At 41.2% G+C, this 20,553-nt stretch overlaps 2 protein-coding genes across 2 annotated transcripts in view; one reads left to right on the top strand and one right to left on the bottom strand.

Annotated features, from left to right (window-relative positions):
* Window positions 1-681: 681 nt before the first annotated feature.
* Window positions 682-20,553, top strand: part of LOC136681734 (26S proteasome non-ATPase regulatory subunit 1) — a 39,371-nt gene continuing 19,499 nt past the window's right edge. The window contains exons 1-16 of the mRNA XM_066658711.1: window positions 682-852; window positions 2,293-2,336; window positions 2,513-2,586; window positions 3,680-3,849; window positions 4,002-4,210; window positions 4,417-4,560; window positions 4,684-4,910; window positions 5,752-5,812; window positions 5,967-6,095; window positions 6,349-6,437; window positions 6,549-6,627; window positions 6,725-6,898; window positions 6,990-7,101; window positions 7,598-7,794; window positions 8,379-8,474; window positions 9,330-9,394. Coding sequence (XP_066514808.1) covers window positions 837-852; window positions 2,293-2,336; window positions 2,513-2,586; window positions 3,680-3,849; window positions 4,002-4,210; window positions 4,417-4,560; window positions 4,684-4,910; window positions 5,752-5,812; window positions 5,967-6,095; window positions 6,349-6,437; window positions 6,549-6,627; window positions 6,725-6,898; window positions 6,990-7,101; window positions 7,598-7,794; window positions 8,379-8,474; window positions 9,330-9,394 — 1,886 coding nt within the window. The 5' untranslated portion in view covers window positions 682-836. The remainder of the gene's footprint in view (window positions 853-2,292; window positions 2,337-2,512; window positions 2,587-3,679; window positions 3,850-4,001; window positions 4,211-4,416; window positions 4,561-4,683; window positions 4,911-5,751; window positions 5,813-5,966; window positions 6,096-6,348; window positions 6,438-6,548; window positions 6,628-6,724; window positions 6,899-6,989; window positions 7,102-7,597; window positions 7,795-8,378; window positions 8,475-9,329; window positions 9,395-20,553) is intronic.
* Window positions 12,049-20,055, bottom strand: LOC136681735 (5-hydroxytryptamine receptor 2B-like). Its single transcript, XM_066658712.1, is given in 5 exon segments — window positions 12,049-13,515; window positions 14,948-15,148; window positions 18,314-18,613; window positions 18,616-18,888; window positions 19,606-20,055. Coding segments are annotated over 4 exon segments (1,443 nt in total). The 5' UTR covers window positions 18,638-18,888; window positions 19,606-20,055; the 3' UTR covers window positions 12,049-12,595.

Raw genomic sequence — 20,553 nt, 5'->3', positions numbered from 1 at the left:
GAATATTTAAATAAAGAATGTTGACTTGAAAGTTTAAAAGTCTTGAATTTATTTATTTAAAATAATTTAAGTGGACATAACAGAACATTAATAATGGTGGTACATATCTCCAGAGTTTCAGGCTTCACTGTCCAATTAAAAATATGTATTTTAATTATTGTCCATTTTGATTTTACTACACAAACACAGCAGCTGTCAATCATATCTATCATATGCTAAAAATCATGATGAATGGACCAATAGAAATGCTCCAAAATCACTGAATAAAATCTTTTTACATTCACTTCCACTGAATATCTGTAAAGTTACTATTTCAGGAGATTCATGTTTTTAACTGGACAGCGATGATATATTACTGGACTGCCATTATTTATCTGAAACAAGCAGCCCACCAGGGTCCCACATATATCTACCTCATGTACCAATGCAAAACAGAGCCCATGTTCAACTCATGGGGGCCCTGCTAAAGTGTGCTGACTTGTGGTATTGTTTGTAAGTTTTAAATCCAAGAAAGAAATTAGGGAACTCTCTCAACCTTAAACAGCCATATTATAATCTTGTAATAAAATAAGACATACATTAATACTATAAAATACCACAAAACACCACGTGACACGGCCTGGGAAATATCTCTCAGTAGAGACTCTCGGTTTGGTGAAGACTCTTTGGCGTCGTTACAGAGAAGCGCCTTTCGGCGGATCTGCGGGTCACATACATTTACTGATTCAGTGCTTCTTCTTTTGCCTATTTTTTATTCGTTTTCACCATCGCGTCTCCGTTAACCGTTCTACAGTGTTCCTTTTCTCCGAGAGGTGATTGAATACCCAGGCTACAGGATGATTACTTCAGCCGGTAAGAGATTAGAGACTCGTTTAGCTGAGTCACACACAATAACCTAGCGTTTTGGGCTAAAACAGACTAAATGTATGTTAATTCTGTATGTTAACTAAGAGTATACAAGCTGAGCTAATGTTAGATAGGTTTAAAATATGTCAGATAGGCTTCTTACGCGGTATGGGTTGGTTTAACATAATTTTTAACTTGATTTCTTGTTCGCGAACTTAGCTTCTAATTACAACTGTCCGTTCCACCTTAAATAGTGTGGCAGTTACGTTCTGGTGCCAGGCGGCAGAATGTAGCTGCTGCAGCATTTAAGGTGGAACGGACAATTCGAACCAGAAGCTAACATAAGATGATAAACAAAGAAATGACAGGAAAAACAACGTAAAGAAGGATATAAATAGTTTTATTATATACATAGCAACAGGCAAAGATTCTTAAAATTAGGGTTTTCAACCTAAATAAAGCAAACTGATTATTAATATATAATACAAAACAAGTTGAGTGTAACAACAGAGTAATATTCCTTTAAATCAAACCTGGTTTGTCTTGTTTTATTCTATTCTTAACATCACTTTATCCGTCAGCCACAAGAATAGAACCAGTGAATTGACAAGTGAAGGGAATAGTGTTAATGTTTTGTTCAGAGCGTCTCCAGACCTCAGGTCTCGTGGGGTGTTCTCGGTGTGTGGTGGTCAGTACCTGCCAAAAGTGGACCCAGGAAAGGTGATCGGTGACTGACAACAGGGTCCTGGGTGCCGAAGCTTCACTGATGGAGGGGCTACATAGCTCCTGACCAGTCTGTGTGTCACTGCTGACCCCTGTCCACCACCACAAGTGCCTACACTGGGCACATGAACATCAGAACTGGACCCTGGAGCAGTGGAAATAGGGGGTCTCTCTCGTCTGATTGATCACATACCCTTGTCCGTCATGTGGACGGCGCTGACCTGTGAATGAGACGTCCCCGTGTGCGCTATGGGAAGAAGACGAGCTGGCGGAGGCAGTGTGCTGCTCAGGGAGATGTTCTGCTGGGGAACTTTGGGTCCTGGTCTTCACGTGGACACTGCAGACCAAGCCCGCCCTTCACAGCTGTGGTGTTCACTAACAGCATTGCCTCTTTCAGCAGGGTGATGCTCCGTGCCTCTGTAGGGTCTCTAGGACGTGCTGGAGAAACAGGACTGTCTTTGTCTGGTGCCAATGTCTTTATGTCAGAGACCACCTTCTGAGGCCTCGATGGGTGGCACGAGTGGGGTCTCCACATGGATACAGTTGGCTTTAATGTAATGGCTGATCAGTGCTTGCAGTTCAGGTCTCAACACCCAGAGCACTGCTTATTTAAGCATTTACATATTTCGTTTATTTTATGTGCCCTCTGAGGTTTTATAATGTACATGTGTATTGTTAATAACCATCCGGTGTGTGTTAAAGCTGATGTTTTTGTTTGTGCAGCTGGTATCATATCCCTCCTGGACGAGGACGAGCCTCAGCTGAAGGTATCCTTCTGTTTACACACAGCTTTATTTCCCATAGAGTTATAAGAGCATTAAAGCGGATATAATGGAGATGGTTAAACCTGGCTCCACCAACTGTTCCAAGCTTGAGTGAATATATTTGTGTGTATTTTGTGTGTATTCATGCTTTAATCGTGCTTGTCTGTTTTTTTCGGTAGGAGTTTGCACTCCACAAACTGAACTCCATCGTCAATGACTTCTGGGCTGAGATCTCAGAGTCTGTGGATAAAATGTAAGTCATGTCTGTCTCTGCGTAAAAGGGAAATGTTTACGTATTAAAACAGGGGTCTTGACTTTGGATCTGAGGGGTGTTGGTGTCTTGATTTGTTTTGATATTTGACGCTATCAGAGATAATCAGCCAATATTTATTCATTCTAGGGATTATAAAAATACAAGAATGTTTACCAGGGCTGGGCAATACATTAAAAATTAATCGAAATCGACATTCAGAACTTCGAATTGACATAATCTTGTCTAAATCGATTATATTAATTATTTTTAACCGTTGTTTTTATATATATATATTATTTTTTTTATGTCCCCACTGTGTGTTCATGTACTGTCTCTTTAAAACCACGTTACCAAGCTGTAGTCACATGATTCTGCCCCCTATCCGCCACATGGAGGAGAACCTAAACACAGAGGCCGACCGAGCGACTCCAGCAGCTCGTACCAAAGAGAAACACAGCGTCTGTGGTTTGGACATGCTGTGTTTGAGTATAATTAAGGCAACACTGGATTTGCAACACTGCAATTGTAGCTATGTGTAGTTGTCCCTAGGGGACAATAAAATATATCTTATTTTATTTTAAGACGTGGCCTTTCGACGTATACATTTCACTATGCTTCCCAAAGTATCCAGTGTTGTTGAGTAGTATCATATTTTATCTTACCATCATAACATTTCCAAATATTAACCCCGTGTACAGTGATGTAGATGGGGTTTGTGGGCAGAGGGGTATCACGCCACTTTCATGTGCCACGATTAGAAAAGCATTGATTTAATAAAGTCTAAGTTTAATAAGGTCATCAGGCCCAGTGCCAATCATGTGTTAGAGGGGTATAGACTATAGGGATATAGCTCCATCCACTGCCTTTGGAAAGGGCTGGAGTGGTATTCGCCTTTGTAACTTGTGTTTAACTTAGAGAAGATACACCATCAGGACCACGTCTCTCCATCTGTACCAGGTTGGTCCCGGTCCGAGCGGTAATCAGAGAGTGATTACACAGTCTGCAGGCTTCATGAGTCATGAAAAGTTAAATCCAGTACCAGATACAAAAGGTTCTCTGGTTGTTTACAGCTCTTGTGTTTCTGTTTCGGCAGTGAGGTCCTGTATGAGGACGAGACGTTCCGCAGCAGGGAGTTCGCCGCCCTGGTGGCTTCAAAGGTGTTTTACCACCTCGGGGCCTTTGATGAGTCCCTGAATTACGCTCTGGGAGCTGGAGATCTTTTCAACGTCACTGATGATTCAGAGTACGTGGAGACCATTATTGGTAAGAGCCCTGTTTCCTTCCTCTTTCATTTGCGGAGTTAAGTTTTAGCTTAAAGCTGTGGTCCATGAGCTGTTATAGTGAGGAGCTGGTGGGCACTGTACCTGGCAACCCACAACAATCTGCTCTGAATCTCCTCCTTTCTTCCCAAACAGCCAAATGTATTGATCATTACACCAAGCTGCGTGTGGAGAACGCTGAGCTGCCGGAGGAGGAGGAGAAGAAGAGCGTCGATCCTCGTCTTGAGGGAATCGTGAATAAAATGTTCCAGCGCTGCCTCGATGACCACAAATACAAACAGGCCATCGGCATCGCTCTGGAGACCAGGCGCCTGGACGTCTTCGAGAAGACCATCCGCGAGTCGGTGGGGAGCTCTTTGTTACTTTATGTTGTTGTTTATTGTTCTGTTGTTTACCGTAATTCAGTCAACAACAAACATTGGTGACTTTGCTGGTACTGGTCAGTTGTAACACACCGTGTCTTTACGGAACGAGTGACATTTTATAGAATAAATCTGATAACGTTTTCCAACTACAGCAGCAAAGATTCATGTCTGCTCTCTTTTAACAGAGCGATCTGAGTGGACTGCTGGCCTACAGCCTGAAGATCTGCATGACCCTGATGCAGAACAAGAAGTTCCGTAACGAGGTTCTCCGTGTCCTTGTCAAGCTTTACATGAACCTAGAGAAGCCTGACTTTATCAACGTTTGCCAGGTAAGAGGCCGACCTCCACATTAACACACTATTTAATATTACAACTTTTAGATGCTTTTTCCGACGTGTGATTACTTTATTCATTCAGCATCCATCACTGATTCCTCCATCTCTCCTCTGTAGTGCCTCATATTTCTGGATGATCCTCAAGCAGTGAGTGATATCCTGGAGAAGCTGGTGAAGGAGGATAACCTGCTGATGGCGTATCAGATATGTTTTGATCTGTATGAAAGCGCTAGTCAGCAGTTCCTGTCGTCTGTGATCCAGAACCTGCGCACCGTCGGCACTCCCATCCCTGCAGTCCCCGGCTCTACCAACACAGGCACCGTACCAGTTCAGGACAAAGACAGGTGCTCATGGGATACAGTCTGTTAAAACTCTTCCACACAAACACTTTAATCCTGACGGTGCTTATAAACGAACGGAAACTGACTCGGTTGGATTGTGAACCGTACGTCAAAGTTTTCCTGCACAGGAACTAGTTCAAAGCCCAGGAAATGACCTGGAGGTTTACAGAGTCCGTGTGTGTGGACAGAGGGCGATACACAAATAGCTTCATAGCCAGTGAAGCTAATCATTTCTGAGGAGTTTGATTTAAACATCAGTTTTCTGTAGTTTACTGTGAAGTAACAAAGCACCATGAAATGGAATGGAGCAGGCAGTGCCATTTAAAAGGTGCAGAAAAAGACACATTGTAGGCCCCTGTTGTTGATATCTTCTGTGCATTTACACGTGAGTTTGACCTCACATAAAAACGCTGTTATAAAGCGGGGTGGTCCTTATTTGTGATATCTCATAGGAAAACTACACTCCCAATCAGTTGTACCTTTGGCACTTGGGCTAATGCCTCTGATTTTGACCTGCCAATGTTCTGTGTGTTTTGGAAGTACTCCCCACACGTTTTGGTAAGAATTCCTCTGATTGTCGGTGTAGTCGGTCTAGGGTGTTTGACTTGATTATTTGTGTTTTAACGGGACTGGCAGACCTGCAGTGTTGGCACCCTGCTTTATTTCATGATTACTTAGTCTCCTGTTGCTCATTGACAGTGAACGCATGATGTGTGTTTTTAGTGCCCCTTAGCAGCTGTGCAATAGCTATAAAAATGTGTTGTTTCTCATTACAATTTTCATCTTGGTTTATGACAACAGTGTTTTCCTCTGGTTGTTCACACTGTGAATGCTGTTATTTTAGTGAAGCCATGGAGACGGATGACAAGGCTGGCAGTTCTCCTGCTGGAAAGGCTGCAGAAGGGGTAATTATTCCTGAAAGTACTCACACTTCTGTTTATAGTACTCCTCAGTTACAGTTAAAATTGTATGTAGATGTGTGAAACGTCAGTGTTTACATAGTCGAGTTCTACCTGCTCACCGTTTCCATACTGAATGTTTTTCCTCTTCTCTCAAAAGAAGGAGGAGCCAAAAGACCAGAACTCAAAAATGATCAAGATCCTGAGCGGCGAAATGGCGATTGAGCTCCACCTACAGTTCCTCATTCGAAACAACAACACAGACTTAATGATCCTCAAAAACACAAAGGTGAGAGATTCCCGCTGCAGTGTTTGAGAGTGGAGCAGTGTCACTCGGACACTCGCACTCTTTTTAAAGTGGTATTGGTTGGTTGGTTGTTGCCCACACCCCCAGTAAATCTACACATTTTCACGTGTGTGATCATGTTAAAATAGATGGTGGGAAATCACAGTCACCACTTCCCCCCTGCACCACAGTTGCTATAAACGTGTGTTGTACCTGAAGGAGTATTGTTCACATCGTGTGTATCCTCTTTGTTTAGGACGCAGTACGAAATTCAGTATGCCACACAGCAACGGTCATAGCAAACTCTTTCATGCACACGGGGACCACGAGTGACCAGTTTCTCAGGTAACCCCACCTGTGTTGTTCTAAAAGCTCGCTGTCATTTCTTTTGAGTAAACATTGATTTTCAGAGACAGTCAAATGGAAAAGAGAGACATGTTTTCTTTCTTTTTTTAGGGAAAACCTGGAATGGCTTGCGAGGGCTACAAACTGGGCAAAGTTCACAGCCACAGCGAGTCTCGGGGTCATTCACAGGGTGAATAGATTATTGTATTTTCCTTTCGTGTTGTGTCCTGTAAATGTAGAAAGTTGCTGGTAAACTGAGCACTGCTCTTTTATGCTTTGATTTCTAGGGACATGAGAAAGAGGCCCTGCAGCTGATGGCCACTTACCTGCCCAAAGACACCTCCCCTGGCTCGGCCTATCAGGAAGGAGGTGGTCTTTATGCCCTGGGTCTGATCCATGCCAACCACGGAGGGGACATTATTGATTACCTCCTCAGTCAGCTGAAGAACGCCAGCAATGATGTGAGTATCCAAGCTGCTTTTACAAAAACTACAGTACCTCTTAATTCACAAGTGCTGTATGTACTTTACATGTTTTCCTTGTCTCGTGCAGATTGTTCGTCACGGTGGTGCCCTTGGTCTCGGGCTGGCTGCCTTGGGCAGCGCTCGCCAGGACGTGTACGACCTGCTTAAATCCAACCTCTATCAAGATGATGCTGTTACAGGCAAGTTACCACACACAGGAAGTTTTCCCCCGACTTATGATCTAGGACCTCCTCTTATTATGTTTTATTTAACACTTTCTGACTTGTATCTTGATTGGGGGGGGGTCCAAAGGTTTAGGGAATAATACATTTCTATTTGTGCTCGAGAGGAGGTATTTTGCACATTGTATTATTTTTCAATCATCTTCTAACGTTAAATCCATCATTTTTTGGATGTTAAAATAAATAATCTAAGGGTTAATCATCTCCTGAATCCTATTTAAAAACTTATCATTCAGCTATAAATAGTCATTTTCTTAAATTTAAAATGGAAAAATGTAAACAGATTTATTACTTGACTATTATATAACTTTATAATTTACTGGTGCTGCAAAACCACAGTAATCCCTCTAGATCTGCTCTTAAAACTCGTTTAGATATTAATAATTGAGTCTGTATTTTATTTTGACCGTGTGTGTGTGTGTGTGTGTGTGTGTGTGTGTGCGCGCATACACAGGAGAGGCTGCTGGTCTGGCTCTTGGTCTTGTGATGCTGGGTTCTAAGTCCGCTCAGGCGATTGAGGACATGGTGGGATATGCTCAGGAAACTCAGCATGAGAAGATCCTGCGAGGTTTGGCCGTGGGCATCGCGCTGGTGATGTACGGCAGGATGGAGGAGGCAGACGCTCTCATCGAGAGCCTCTGCAGGGACAAGGTGAGGAAAATACTGATTTACACAGTTCTCTGAGTGAATTCTGATCTTTTTGGATTGTGGGTGTTGAAGTGGGGAATAGAGTTTTATTATTAATCCTTCAATCCACGGTTCTCTCTCTCTCTCTTTTTCTTCTCTCTTTATTTCTTTCTATGTCTCTTTCTTTCTCACTTTCTCTTTTCTATTTCTTTATTTCTTTGTCTCTCATTCTCTTTTCCTATTTCTCTTTTTTCTCTTTATTTCTTTTTGTCATTCTTTTTTTCTTTATCTCTTTTTTCTCTTTATTTCTTTGTCTTTCTTTTTTCCTCTCTTTCTTTTTGTCTCTTTCTGTCTCTCCTCTCTTTTTTTCTCTCTATTTCTTTTTGCCTCTCTCATTCTCTTTTTTTATTTCTTTCTCTCCTCTTTTTCTTTCTTTCTTTCTCTCTCTCACTCTTGCTCTCTCTTCATTCATTTTGGCGTCTGTGTCTTTATCCTAAAAGGCAGTTTCACTGCTGAGGAGTCATTAGACACCTCTCCCCTGTGGTTGAGCTGGTGATGTATTGTGTGCTTTGCCGTTGTCTGCGTACTGATACTCTGCTTCTTTTCAGGACCCTATCCTCCGGCGCTCAGGAATGTACACAGTGGGCATGGCATACTGCGGCTCGGGGAATAATAAGGCCATCAGACGCCTGCTGCATGTGGCCGTACGTCTTCTCTTTCTCACATTATACAGGCACATACCTGAACGCTCACGGAGTCCCCTTTAAAGAGAGGAAGTGTCAGGCGATGGTGGTTTGTTTACTTTGTTATAATGAGGATTGAGTATCACTGAAACTTTTTATATCGATACTAATATTATCTTCCTGTGTCTGTTCAAACTCACCACACACCCAGAAAATAGTTCTGTGCCGTATAGTGTGTGTGTGGTGAAGATTGCTTTAAGCACTGTGAGATATTCTTGCCGTTTCACCCAAGCCCTTGCTTTAGTTTAGGTTTTGAGTTCCTTTGCTGAGAGGATGTGTATTAGCCACCGAACTGAAGACATATGAAGGGAAAAATACATCTTTTGTTGAACTCCTCTTTCCCTGCAGGTGGCAGCCTCTTCATGTTCAGTCAGAGCTTAGAGCGGTCCTGAGGTTTGTTTGTTGCTAACGCTCCATGCTATGGATAACCTAGATTTTAAATTATAATTTTATACCTCAAAATAAACGCAGGGGGAAATCAATAATGGAGTGATTAAAGATTGATCTGAGAGAGTTATTTTGACCAAAGCCCATCCTTGTTTATTAAAAACAGACACTCATCTGGAGCTGTGATTGTTCAGGATGCTCACAACAAACTGTAAACAAACACGGATTGTTTAGACAGTTTAGAACAGCAGATGTCAATTAAACAAAATAAATTAGTTCTTTATACCGTTAGTAGTTTATTCTGAATTATCTGGGAAAATAATTATCAGAAGCCACCACACACAGAAAATAGCTGCTGTTTTGTTTTCTTAATGAATGGAGATCACTCTGTGGTTAATTTTTTTGTTTTGTTTTGTTTTTTTAATACAGGTGAGTGACGTGAATGATGACGTGCGTAGAGCTGCTGTTGAGTCCATTGGGTTCATCATGTTCAGGTACCGTCTCGTCACTTTCCCACCCAAGTAATGCTTACTTAGCTGACGTTTTCCACAGAGACTATATTGAAATATGCAGCAATTGTAGTGTGGCATCAGTAATTGTATGTAGCTCTTTTTCCTGAAGGAACTTTAAAATTCTCTGGTTTGAGAGTTGGTTTATTTTAGCATCAAACAATTAACATTGACAGCAGAGACAAAAATCACATCGAATCAAATCACACACGTATTTGACCTTGGTCTTTGCAAAATGTTCCTGAAGCCAGAGCTCTGAGCCTGCAGCCAGCAATTAACTAAATCTTAAAGCAGCTTTGAACTTGTACAAAATACCAGCTAACAACCGAGAGAGAAGCCTTTCCCTTTCAGCCGCTTCTGTTTTCTAATTCCTTCCACTGTTTTGGTTGATGGCTATAATGTCGTTTTGAAGGTGCAGCATAGTAACGTGGGATGTTGTGGCCCCCGCGGGACAAAATAGGCCATTCGCTTAATTTGGACAAGTTTAAGATCGTGTTTGGTTTTTTTTGTTGGACAGCCCTTGTCTGTCAGTGCTGTCCCAGAATCTTTCCCCAGCTAAGCCTGATTAATCTGCCTGCACATGTATACACAAAGGCTAGATTCCATCCATTCTTCTGGAATATTTTCCAAATGTGTTTGGAGTATCTTTTCAAATGGATGTTGCTAGCGGTTGACTTCACCCACCCTCCCTCACGTTAATACCTCCAAAAGAAACACCGAGATTGATCCTTTCCGCCCATACTTTTAATGGAGATGGCTTTTCCGTGCTTTATTGTTAGTGGGTCTCTGCCCACAGACGTTTGCTTCGCAGCCCTTAACCGGCACGTCAAATGTTTTTGAGACTTCATGTCAGGGTTTTTTTTTGTCTCTTTACAAATCCCACTGTTGGTGGAAACCAGAGATCTTTTCTGAAGTAAACGGATTGAGAGCCATGCTGACTTTTCTTAACACGTCTGATCTGATTGATTCCAAGGCTGAGGATGGTTCTGCTCTGACTGTATGAGTTGTTGCTATGTGGTGGTTTACTGTTTCAGTGTAATTTTTGATTTCAGCGCTCTGCCTAGAGCCAACCAATTGATTGCCTTTTTAAAAAATTGTAATTGAGATATTACAGTGACAAGACTTCTGTTAAATAATCTTTATTACTTAAGAATAGTGCTTTTGTAAAAATGTTATAAATGGATCAAATGTCTGTCAGTTTAGTTTAAGGGCCTTTTGTCAATACAACAGCATGTGTTTCCTGAAACATCTTGTAACATTTTACCAATACTGGCACAAGCTATTTAAAAAGTACTCGAGTTATACTGTTTATACTGTTAAAATGTTATTCAGTACCGTCTGAGTCCAGGAATGTAGCTAATTGTGGATAAAACATATATTTGGAGAAACAAATTCCAAAAATTTCAAACAAAAAATTGAGCTGTTTGAGAATTGTTTGCATCAGTGTTTCTCCTTCATTCACCGCATGCGTTGATTGATGGCAAGAAGCTTTAGCCCGTGTCCTTCTGGCCGTTCAGATTTATGAGATCTAGTTCCGTCTACTTTTTGCCTGCAGCTTTTGTTATAGACCAGAAATTTTCTCATGATCTTATGCTCGTCCACATGACATTTTACACATACTTTTATAGCATTTAGCAGATGCCCTCGTAGAACAGCTTACAGAAGTGCTTTGTTAACTATTTCTACTGGGCAAACATGTTGAAATCTATAGACCCAACTCAGATGATACAGAAATACATACATGCAGAGTTTGTGCGTGATTTGGATTCATTTCTTTTACCTTTAAAACGATCCTCTCTATAACTTTAACATAGATTATACAAGATACTATAGGTTTACTATATTTCAAGTTACTGACCCTTCTGCCTGCATTACATGTTAATTTGAAGTTTTTTAACGTAACAGGCTTTAAATTATTAGCCAAATACTAATTTAGAATTATTGTGCATTATTTGAAGTAGAATGAATGGAGGTATGGATTAGTTTGTTTTCAATTTTTTTTATTTTAAGGAGATCCTAACACATTCCACTATCAGTTAACACTGTTACTAGTTTTTTTAAGTGGCATAAATTTGACTCTGGAATTTGCCTCTTTGCATCGACGAGGCAGTACATTTTCTTCAGGAGTGAATTTAACCTTCATTTGTCCGTGAAGAGTCCTGGGCCAAGTAAAGGAACTGTGGGAACTATTTAAAGCCCTAAAAAGGCCATATGATATTTGCATGATCAATTGGTTGTAAGCTAGAGCCCATGTAAATCCTTCCTGTGTTTACAGAGCCTCCAGAGCCGTAACAATTCACTTGTGTCTTCTCCTAAGAGTTGGAGCTTGCCGGTGCATGGGATGTTATATAGATCATGGTAGTCTTTCAGCTATTGGGTTTCTATTTAGGGAAACAGTCTGTAGTTCCAGACGGACTAGGATTCTCTGTGTACAGATGATGTGATGATCTGTGAAAGTATGTGTTTGGATTATTTGTGTTTAGTATTTTTAGGTAGTGCTTTCAAGGTTTTTGCTTTATTTTAAAGCATATTTGTGACATTTATTTAGTTTTTTACATGTCCAGACATTTCAAAAACACTTCTTAACTCAGAAATACATTATTAAGGTTGAATTAATTGAATGAAAGCAATGGCCTTTATATCTGACATGTTTTATTTGACAAAGGTTTGTGTGGACTTCTCATCTCGGTCAGTATCTACAAACAGCTTTGCATATTGATAACATTTGAGAAGGTGACCTTGGACAAAACAAATACTCTCTTAAATACAATCACAAAAATTTCCCTTTCAACCCTCTGTTCACTTTAACAGAGATGTTTTAAACCTTTTGGTGTAAAAATTGGTGCCATTTAAGTGCGTTCATCATGCATAAGGAGCCCTCCAATTTTGGTGACATGGCAGAGCCCTGCTAACCAACAGTGTTGTGAATAACATGCATACACTGTTCAGTTTGGTCATTTGGCACAACACACAGTTTTGCCATTCATTCTTCCCATTCCAGATTGATTGCATTGCTTTCTTTGGCCTTGTTTGAATTTCCATGGATTGTGGACTCATAAAATCCACCACAGGGCAATAAATATGTGTTATTCCATTTTGTTGTAATGAGTCAAACCTCATGCTCTTCATACAGTTACACAGCTTTCTGCTTTCCCTGAAGAAAGTTCTCAATTTATTATGTCCAACCTATACGTAGCTGACACTCTCGTCAGGTTTACAATCCTCGTTTTCTGTGAGAAGAAGGGTGTCCAGTCTGACGCTAGCAGAAGGCTGAAGATGTGTTGGATGTCTTCTCAGGGGGCTCTGGTAGCTCACAGGGCTGATGCCATTCTTCATCCCATTCTTCATAAACATTTTGGAGTTCTCTGCCATGGAGGAGTGGAACGAGAGTCTGGTCAAGTTTCTACATTGTATTTTGTGAGCTTTCCTACTGCCAAAGTTGCACATGATGTATCGTGTAAAAGCCTGCCTGAAAGTCTTGTTGAAGAGCGTGTAGACCAGAGGGTTCACCCCTGACGAGATGTAACCCACCCATACAAAGATGTCCAAAAGTCTCTCCACTAACTTGTTGTCACAGCTCTCGCAGAGCACCGAGGTGACGTTGGTAATGAAGAACGGACACCACATCACAACAAACAGCATGAAAACAATCCCCAGGACCTTCGAAGCCCGCTGTTCGTTGCTCAGGTTTTGCATGGATCTCTTTCCTAATGTGGACATTCTCCGAATAGGAACCTCATCACCGGTGACGGGGTACACAGGGCTCGGTACTTGGTCCTTTTTTATTCCGTCCAGCATGGAGTGTTTCTCCGGAGAAGAGGGAATTGTCTGCTCTCTTTGGAAGACCGTAGACACAGTGGGTCTGTTAAAGCGCTGAGAGACCCTGGACCTGAGGAGATAGGCTTTCTTACGCAGCACTTGGATTGTCAGCAGGTAGATGATCATCATTATCATAAGGGGGATGAAGAAAGCTGCCAGAGAGCCAAATACTTTAAATTCCCCAAAGCTCTCTAGCGTCAGCAGGCAGGTGCAGTTGTAGTTGAACGTTATGTTGTTGGGATGATTGGAGCTGTTCAGTCCTTTGATGGGTATGGGTATGGCGATACCTGTCAGAACAGAGGAAGACGGTCAAGAAGTGATCAAGATGAGCAACAATTTAAAAAATGTGGCGCCACAGCTCACTTGGTTTCTGTACTTGACACAGCAAGTTCTGCACTGCATGGTTCTGTAAAATAAAACACTTACAGCCAGTAAACGAACCATTTATCGCTGAAAAAGCAGTTATGACAGTGGCTGTAGATCTTGAGCTTGCGGACTCTTCCACTAACCTTGGCTTGAGGAGCTTCCATAACTTTAGCTACCGTTGTCTGGTTTTGCTCAGTAATATTGCTTTGTCAAAAGGCAGAATATGTTATTTCGTGCCTGGGGAACAAGCAGGAACATCGTGTGCAGGTTCAGAACCGAAAAGACTGCACAGGGCCTTCCTTTCAAGGCTCTAAAGCATGGCTAAGCTTCCACCTAATTTGCAGCACGACCTGAATGATTACCTACAATTTCTCGATGGCTACGTATACCTGAGGACAGTGATCTGTATCACGTTGTAAGAGTTCTTGTTAAGCCAGTAAAATCTAAGTTTTGTTGCTCTTTCTTGAAGATGTATGTCAAGCTAGAAAAAGAAGAATAGAAATTGACCATGGTTTGCTTTGGCTTTGTAAAGCTGAAACATATGAATCCTGTCTAAGTTGGACATATTTCGTGAGACAGGCCCAGGATCCTTAATGGTCAGTCATTTGTTTATATCACCGTGCCAGTCCATGATCATAGATCTCCAGGGAGGTTAAAGTACATTTTATGGAAACAAGAAGGGGAAAGCCCTACTGAGGAAATGATACACCAGCTCGATGCCTGCCCTAGCTCTTGGCTTTGAGTTTATTACGAGGGAGTTTTATTAGAAACAAAGATAGTGAAGTAACATATCTCCTTGGCAGGTATAGTATTCCTGGGGATAACAAAATAAACAACAGCTCATGCACTACAACCTGGTGTCAGATACTTGAAAGTGGCACACAGTTGTCTTCTGGAGAACAAGCTAGAATATGATCAGATAAGAGCAAGGAAATTGACCAGTTGTTCCTTTGAATAAACATTTCAGCAAGGCAGGCAAGCTGGAGAGAATAGAGCAAGCAAGAAAGGTTGGGAAATTTCTTATCCACATGTGTACACTACATCCCAGCCACACGCTTAATTGTGTTGTTGGAGTGTTGGGTGATTAAGGAAGAAGGTGCTAATGCAGAACAACAGATAATTTATGTGAACTCTAGGAAACCCAGGATTACTCAGGATTTCTTTATCAGTTTTAGAGATTTTTATAATAACTGTTTAATGCATGCTGGCTGTTGTAGTGGTATAAATTTGTTGGACAAAAACACAACCAATGAGCCTGCGGGGTGCCTTGCAGTGCCTCACGAGACTAAATAAAAATGGGAAATAGCTTGTTAAATGCTATTTTTTTTTCCCAGTCCCACTTTAACAGCTTACCTATAGATATCAGCCAGACCAGTGCAATTTTGGCCATTGCTTTGGCTCGAGATTTGTACTGACTGTGCTGGATGGGTTTCTTGATGGCGATGTAGCGGTCTAAGGAGATGGCACACAGGTGCATGATGGAAGCTGTGGAGAATAAGACGTCCAGGAAGAGCCAGATTGGGCACAAGAACTCTGGCAGGGGCCATGCTGCGTCTGAAACCAAGAGATATGATCAGTCCATCGGTTAAACTAATATATCTATTTGAAATATAGGGAGAACTTTTTTTTTTGGCCCTGGATGACTTTATATTTAAGCCTCATTATTGCTTTGCTTTAAGTTGAGTTTCATTCCAAGAGTCTCTCATCTTCTCTACTGAAGTACCCTTTCATATTCCATATACCCTTCTCATCAATTACTCTTTATCCCAGGTTATTTTTTTTTAATCTGAAAGATAAACTTGAGCCAATTCTACTCGGCAAATGATGGCAGTATCGCTGCAATTTGTCCTAGTACATTTTCTGACATAAGATCCCACCCTTAGACCTTGATTGTTTTGGGGATGTTGGTCTTTCAGAGGAGTTTAAACAAGTAAACAGTGCAGGATTGGCTTTTGTTCTCATAACTGCTTCCATATTTGCAGTCTAGGAGAAGCAAAACATGGTACAAATATATTTTTTTTTCCTACTTTCCAATCTCATTAGGTACGTCTTAAATCAGAAACCGTTGAACACAGTGCTGTGATGTTTTGCTGAACTGAGAGTTATGTTTAGAAGTTATGATCAGTTGCGTGTCACCTAAGCCTCTTTGTTTACCCCCACCCCCCACGTATTTGTGCTGCTGTAAACTGTAGATCTATGGTTTTACTCGTAACATAGCCTTTGTCAAAAGCATTCTTTTGGGACAAAATGTACAGTTAGACTTTGTCTGCACATGTCTTATCTTGACTGAACCAGAACCAAACCACACTGAGTTTTGGAGGCTTGCGTTTCTAGTTTTTAAACCAGTTTCTGTGCTGAAGTTTATATCTTGTGCTATTAAGAAAAATCACACAGTAATCCTGATTTTGAAATGTGCAGTTGAGCTTGGTTTTTTTGCCACCTTGGCCCATCAAGAAGCAAATGAATTATTTATATTGCACGTCTGGCTGATAGAAAACCCCTGAAATGCAGTAGTGTGTTTCTTGTGTTTACTTTAGCCCACACTGTGCCAACTTCAGCTTAAAATAATGTCTACAAACTCCTGTAAGTGAGATTTGAGTTACAGGTCAGTTGTGTTTTGAATATAACACATTCTCAGTGATTTTTGCTCATTCCGTTATTTTAAAGTTCACTGCGTGGACTGGAAAGTTGTAACCTTCTGCTGTAACTAGCATGTATTTAACAAAGAGAAAAATACTTTGGGGCTCATCTCCAGACTGTGTTAATTGCTATTTTCACCTCATCTACTGCATCAAAAACCCAACTTCATAACACACAAGATGTTAGGTGATGGGGATATTTTTGAAGAGTGAAGGATCACAGATGACTGTTGCATTGGAAGGTTAGGATCTGTTGGTCCGGACACAGTTTGTGAATAAAATATTACAGATGTGTCCTATTTTTAATGTCTTTGGTTACGGCTTTTCTCTCCTTTTGAGAGTAATGAAAATATGCCACCAGCGATTTTGATGTTTTGTCAGTAATGTTGTCCCCACTTTCCTTCAAAAGAGAAACTAAAAGATGTTTCACTCCTCCTCTATAATCTCTCGTTTCCTGAGAAGAATATAAAAATCGTCGTAATCCTTGATGAGTACATTTGTAATTCTTTATTTTCTGAGAAGGTCGTCTTGCCTTTTAAGACCTGGTCGTGTCATTTTATAGCAAACGAAGCTCAGTCTAGGTTTGCTCTGTGGTCAGACAACATTTTACCCTGACACTGAACCGTTTAGTTTTTCAGGGTGTTGACAGTAAGTCCTGCGTTCACCTGTTTAACAGATGTGGACATTGACTTAGAAATGTTAGCCCCCTACTCCGTCAGCAAGACTTCACCTCACAGTTTGTCTTAAGAGGATGTATGCCGAAATGTAGACCTTTAATAAAGTTGAAATCCTAGGAAGCTGTGGAAAAATTGGGAAATATCTCTAGATTATTGGGTTGTTCTGGAAAAAAAATTATTCATACTCCCCCCACATTTATTCATATATTACACTCAAGTAATGATCACCATGCTCCCAGACTGATATAAACACTACCCCAGCAGTTTCACAGTGTCCCCTCAAGGATGATAAATGACCAGTCACTGCACTCAAAATCCATCTATCATCCTTCCCTCTCTGTCCCGGTAATATGATTTAATTAGCCGTGAGAGTTCCTGTCTTCTGGTAAATTTCTAGCTCCATTTGGCCATTCGCTCCCAAACCCCATTTAACTACTGAGTACACTTGACATATTCTCTAAGCGCCGGTGCTTCTCCTTTTTTCAAATTACTTTTGTTACCCAATTTGGGTCCCTGTAGGAATTGTTTTCTTTGCTTAAATAACTTTGATAAATTGCTGACAGTCTTTCAAAGGCTTTTATGCTTTTGTGTGTCATGCCATTTTCTTAATGGACAGAGATTATTGTCAGCTGTGTGGCTCCATTGTCATCTGTTTTTTTTTTCTTAGCTAATTGACAAGTTTGAGCTAATGAATAAGTTTCTGACACAAGTATCTCTCATCAGTTTGAAGCAGGATTGTGTTTCCACACACTGAACAGCCCATATGGTTCCTATACAGTTAAAAGGCTTGCTTTTCCAAAGCCTGGTGTAAGAGCTAATTCCAAACATGCACAAACGAGTCGAGGCACATGTTGTGGCACTGAACCCTGTGTAATCTAATTAATGAGGAGTAATGGAGCGGCTGGAGATTGGTGGCACTGGAGCTGAATACCAAGCTGGCAGAGAGGACGGCGTTAGCTCTGAGCACAGCTGTATAGGCGTAGGGCTGTCATTTGCACATTTATAAAAGGTTTTATTTGTGTAGGTGTGTTATCTATAGTTCTAAGGAACTACAGTTAAGATCTTAACTCATTTTAGTTTTGTGTCATGGGAAAGGAGAATGTCCCAAATAATATTTCTATATCTAAGTCTATAACAAGTCTAACTTAAAAGTTGAAGTACAGCTTAATTAGTTGTCGTAACGGTTGGGCTGTTTGTTGTCATTCAGCAGTTGGTGATGAATGGAATAATGCTTTCACTTGAATAAATCTATATAACGCATACGTCTGAGAGCAAACAAGTCAAAACAGGTCACAATGTTCACTTTTAATGTAGAAAAAAAGAAGTCTAGCCACATAGATTGTGCTGTTAAAACGTAAACGTTGCAAATAAGCTAAAGTGAAGATGGTTGGAGGGTCACTTACTGAAGAGCACAGTCACCAGGGCAATGGGCATCACCAGCAGACCCACCAGCAGGTCCGCCACAGCCAGAGACATGAGGAAGTAGTTGGTGGCGTTTTGAAGCTTGCGCTCCAGCGAGACGGCCAGGATGACCAGGATGTTGCCGCCGATGGTGGGGATGATGACGATGATGATGAGCAACGAAGCCCAGTGGAGATCCTTCGGGTCCAAGTGCGGAAAACTGCAGTTGTGTTCCGTCGCGGTGCCGTTGAGCTGGGCCATGCTGCCGCGCACGGCCGAGCTGTGAGAAGTCGTGCTTTGGCTTTTTCCTGGGGCTTCGCCAGCATTGTCACATTGGGGCGGGAGTTGAGTAAAGTTGGACTGGAGGCAGATGCAGCTCACCAGAGCTGTGAACCCATCCGAGGTACAATTAACAACAAACCATAAGTACTCCAACCAGAACGTAGGTCTACGTAGTTTCGTATTCTTTGACCCTCAGCGTAATCCGGAACAGGCACGTCCAGCCAGGTGCTCAATACATTCACAGACTCATCTGGCATATCCTCAACTTCTTCTCGTCCGACTCCACGAAATAAAGCTGCAAACACCAAACAGAACCCGTGTAACTCTGACCCCTTCCATCAGTGCTCCCTATCTCTGTTCAAATTGACGTTCATCATTACAAATGATATCAGATTTTCCCCTGCGCTCATTAGCGGCATTAGTTCTAGACCACAGAGAAGTAATTAGACAAGGAAGTGGCTATCGGCTGTAATCACTGTTTGCTCATAAAGTCCGCCATTTCACGTTTTAATGAAATTTAATCAATCAGAACAGATGGCACAATCAGGTTTCTAAATTACACTTTGACTGGTTTTGCCTTAATGTTATTAGGGTGTTAATGGTTTTGATTGAATGTATTGTGCGGTCTCTTTGCATACAACATTTACACAATTTAACATCAATTAAAAAGTGGTGCAAGAGTGAAAGGAATTTGAAAGAAATTGCATTTGGAAACTTGATAAATACATGTTTGTTTACATGCCTCACAAAGTTGATGCACACTGTTCTTTTGAAATAAACTAGATATTCACTTACTTCTAAAGAAGGTAATGATTTGTATGTGTTCGGTCGTGCATTAGACGAGATAATAACCACCCTAAGTTAGTCACTTGAATGTTTATGCTCTTTTTCCTTATCTTTGTCATTTAAATGATTTATTCAAGCAGTTCTAGATGTTGCATCGGTTGCAAGTCGAACAGATGAGAGATTCACGTCTTGATTTAAAGCCAGAGCATTAGTTTTTTGAGCTTACCTTCAACTCGCACCCAGAGCAGTGTCCTCTGTGAACATTGTTCCTCTTCTGTGATATTTTCTTCTTTTCCTTCACAACTTGTGAATGCAGAAAAGCAGCTCAGTTTGCTGCCTCCCACGTTTTTATAAGTGAGCACAGAAAAAAAATGTAAGAATTAAAACAGAAAACAATATTTGGAGCCGTTTGTCGGGAAGAGAGCCAGTTGTTCTCTCAGTTCTGCCTTTTTTTTTTTTTTTTTTTTTTTGGAGGTGTTGAAGTGTTTCCTTTTAGTCCTGACGGATTGGAAGAATCCCCAGTCCTGCTTCGCATCACCTACCTCTACACTATCCTTCTCATTTTGTCTCAGTCTCTGGTTCTGTACTTGTCCGCTCGCCGCCTCTCTCTGACTCTCTCTCTTGGCTGTATGGTGAGTCAGGGTGGGAGAAAACGAGCGAGTGTGTCGATGCTGGATTGGTTCCAGCAGTTCTGGGAGGTAATTTCCTTCAGCACAGCAAACCTACTGTTTATGTTTGTCACTGAGCTCGCGCCTCAGCCCTGGGGCAGTCGCACAAATGGATGAGTTATTAACGGAGTTGGAGTGTTTGCTTTACGCTCTCTTCTCCCTAAACCCCAAGGTGTCATCTTCAGAAACCCAGTGTTTGCTGCATCATCTTTCTCCTGCTTCTCCTAAAGGAATGAGGGAGTGAGGGAATTCATTAATTATTTTCCCCACTTAGTTACTTTTAGTAATTGAAATACATCACCCGCAAACATCCACTGTAAATTAATTATTTTTGTCTTTCTCCTTTTCTTCTATAAACACTCTGAGATGAGTATAAATGTATAATAATGATCCCCATTAAAAAGTGATTTTATTCTTCATGACGATGCCCCCCTCTCTGTACAAACTCTTGTGTGGAAGAGGCTATAACTGTATTTTAATAAAGAACTTAATCAAGACGCTTTTAT

Source organism: Hoplias malabaricus, unplaced genomic scaffold, assembly GCF_029633855.1.
Source record: "Hoplias malabaricus isolate fHopMal1 unplaced genomic scaffold, fHopMal1.hap1 scaffold_177, whole genome shotgun sequence".
Classification (NCBI taxonomy): Eukaryota; Metazoa; Chordata; class Actinopteri; order Characiformes; family Erythrinidae; genus Hoplias; species Hoplias malabaricus.
Note: the sequence above shows the minus strand (reverse complement) of the source record. Positions and strands in the feature narration are given on the sequence as shown.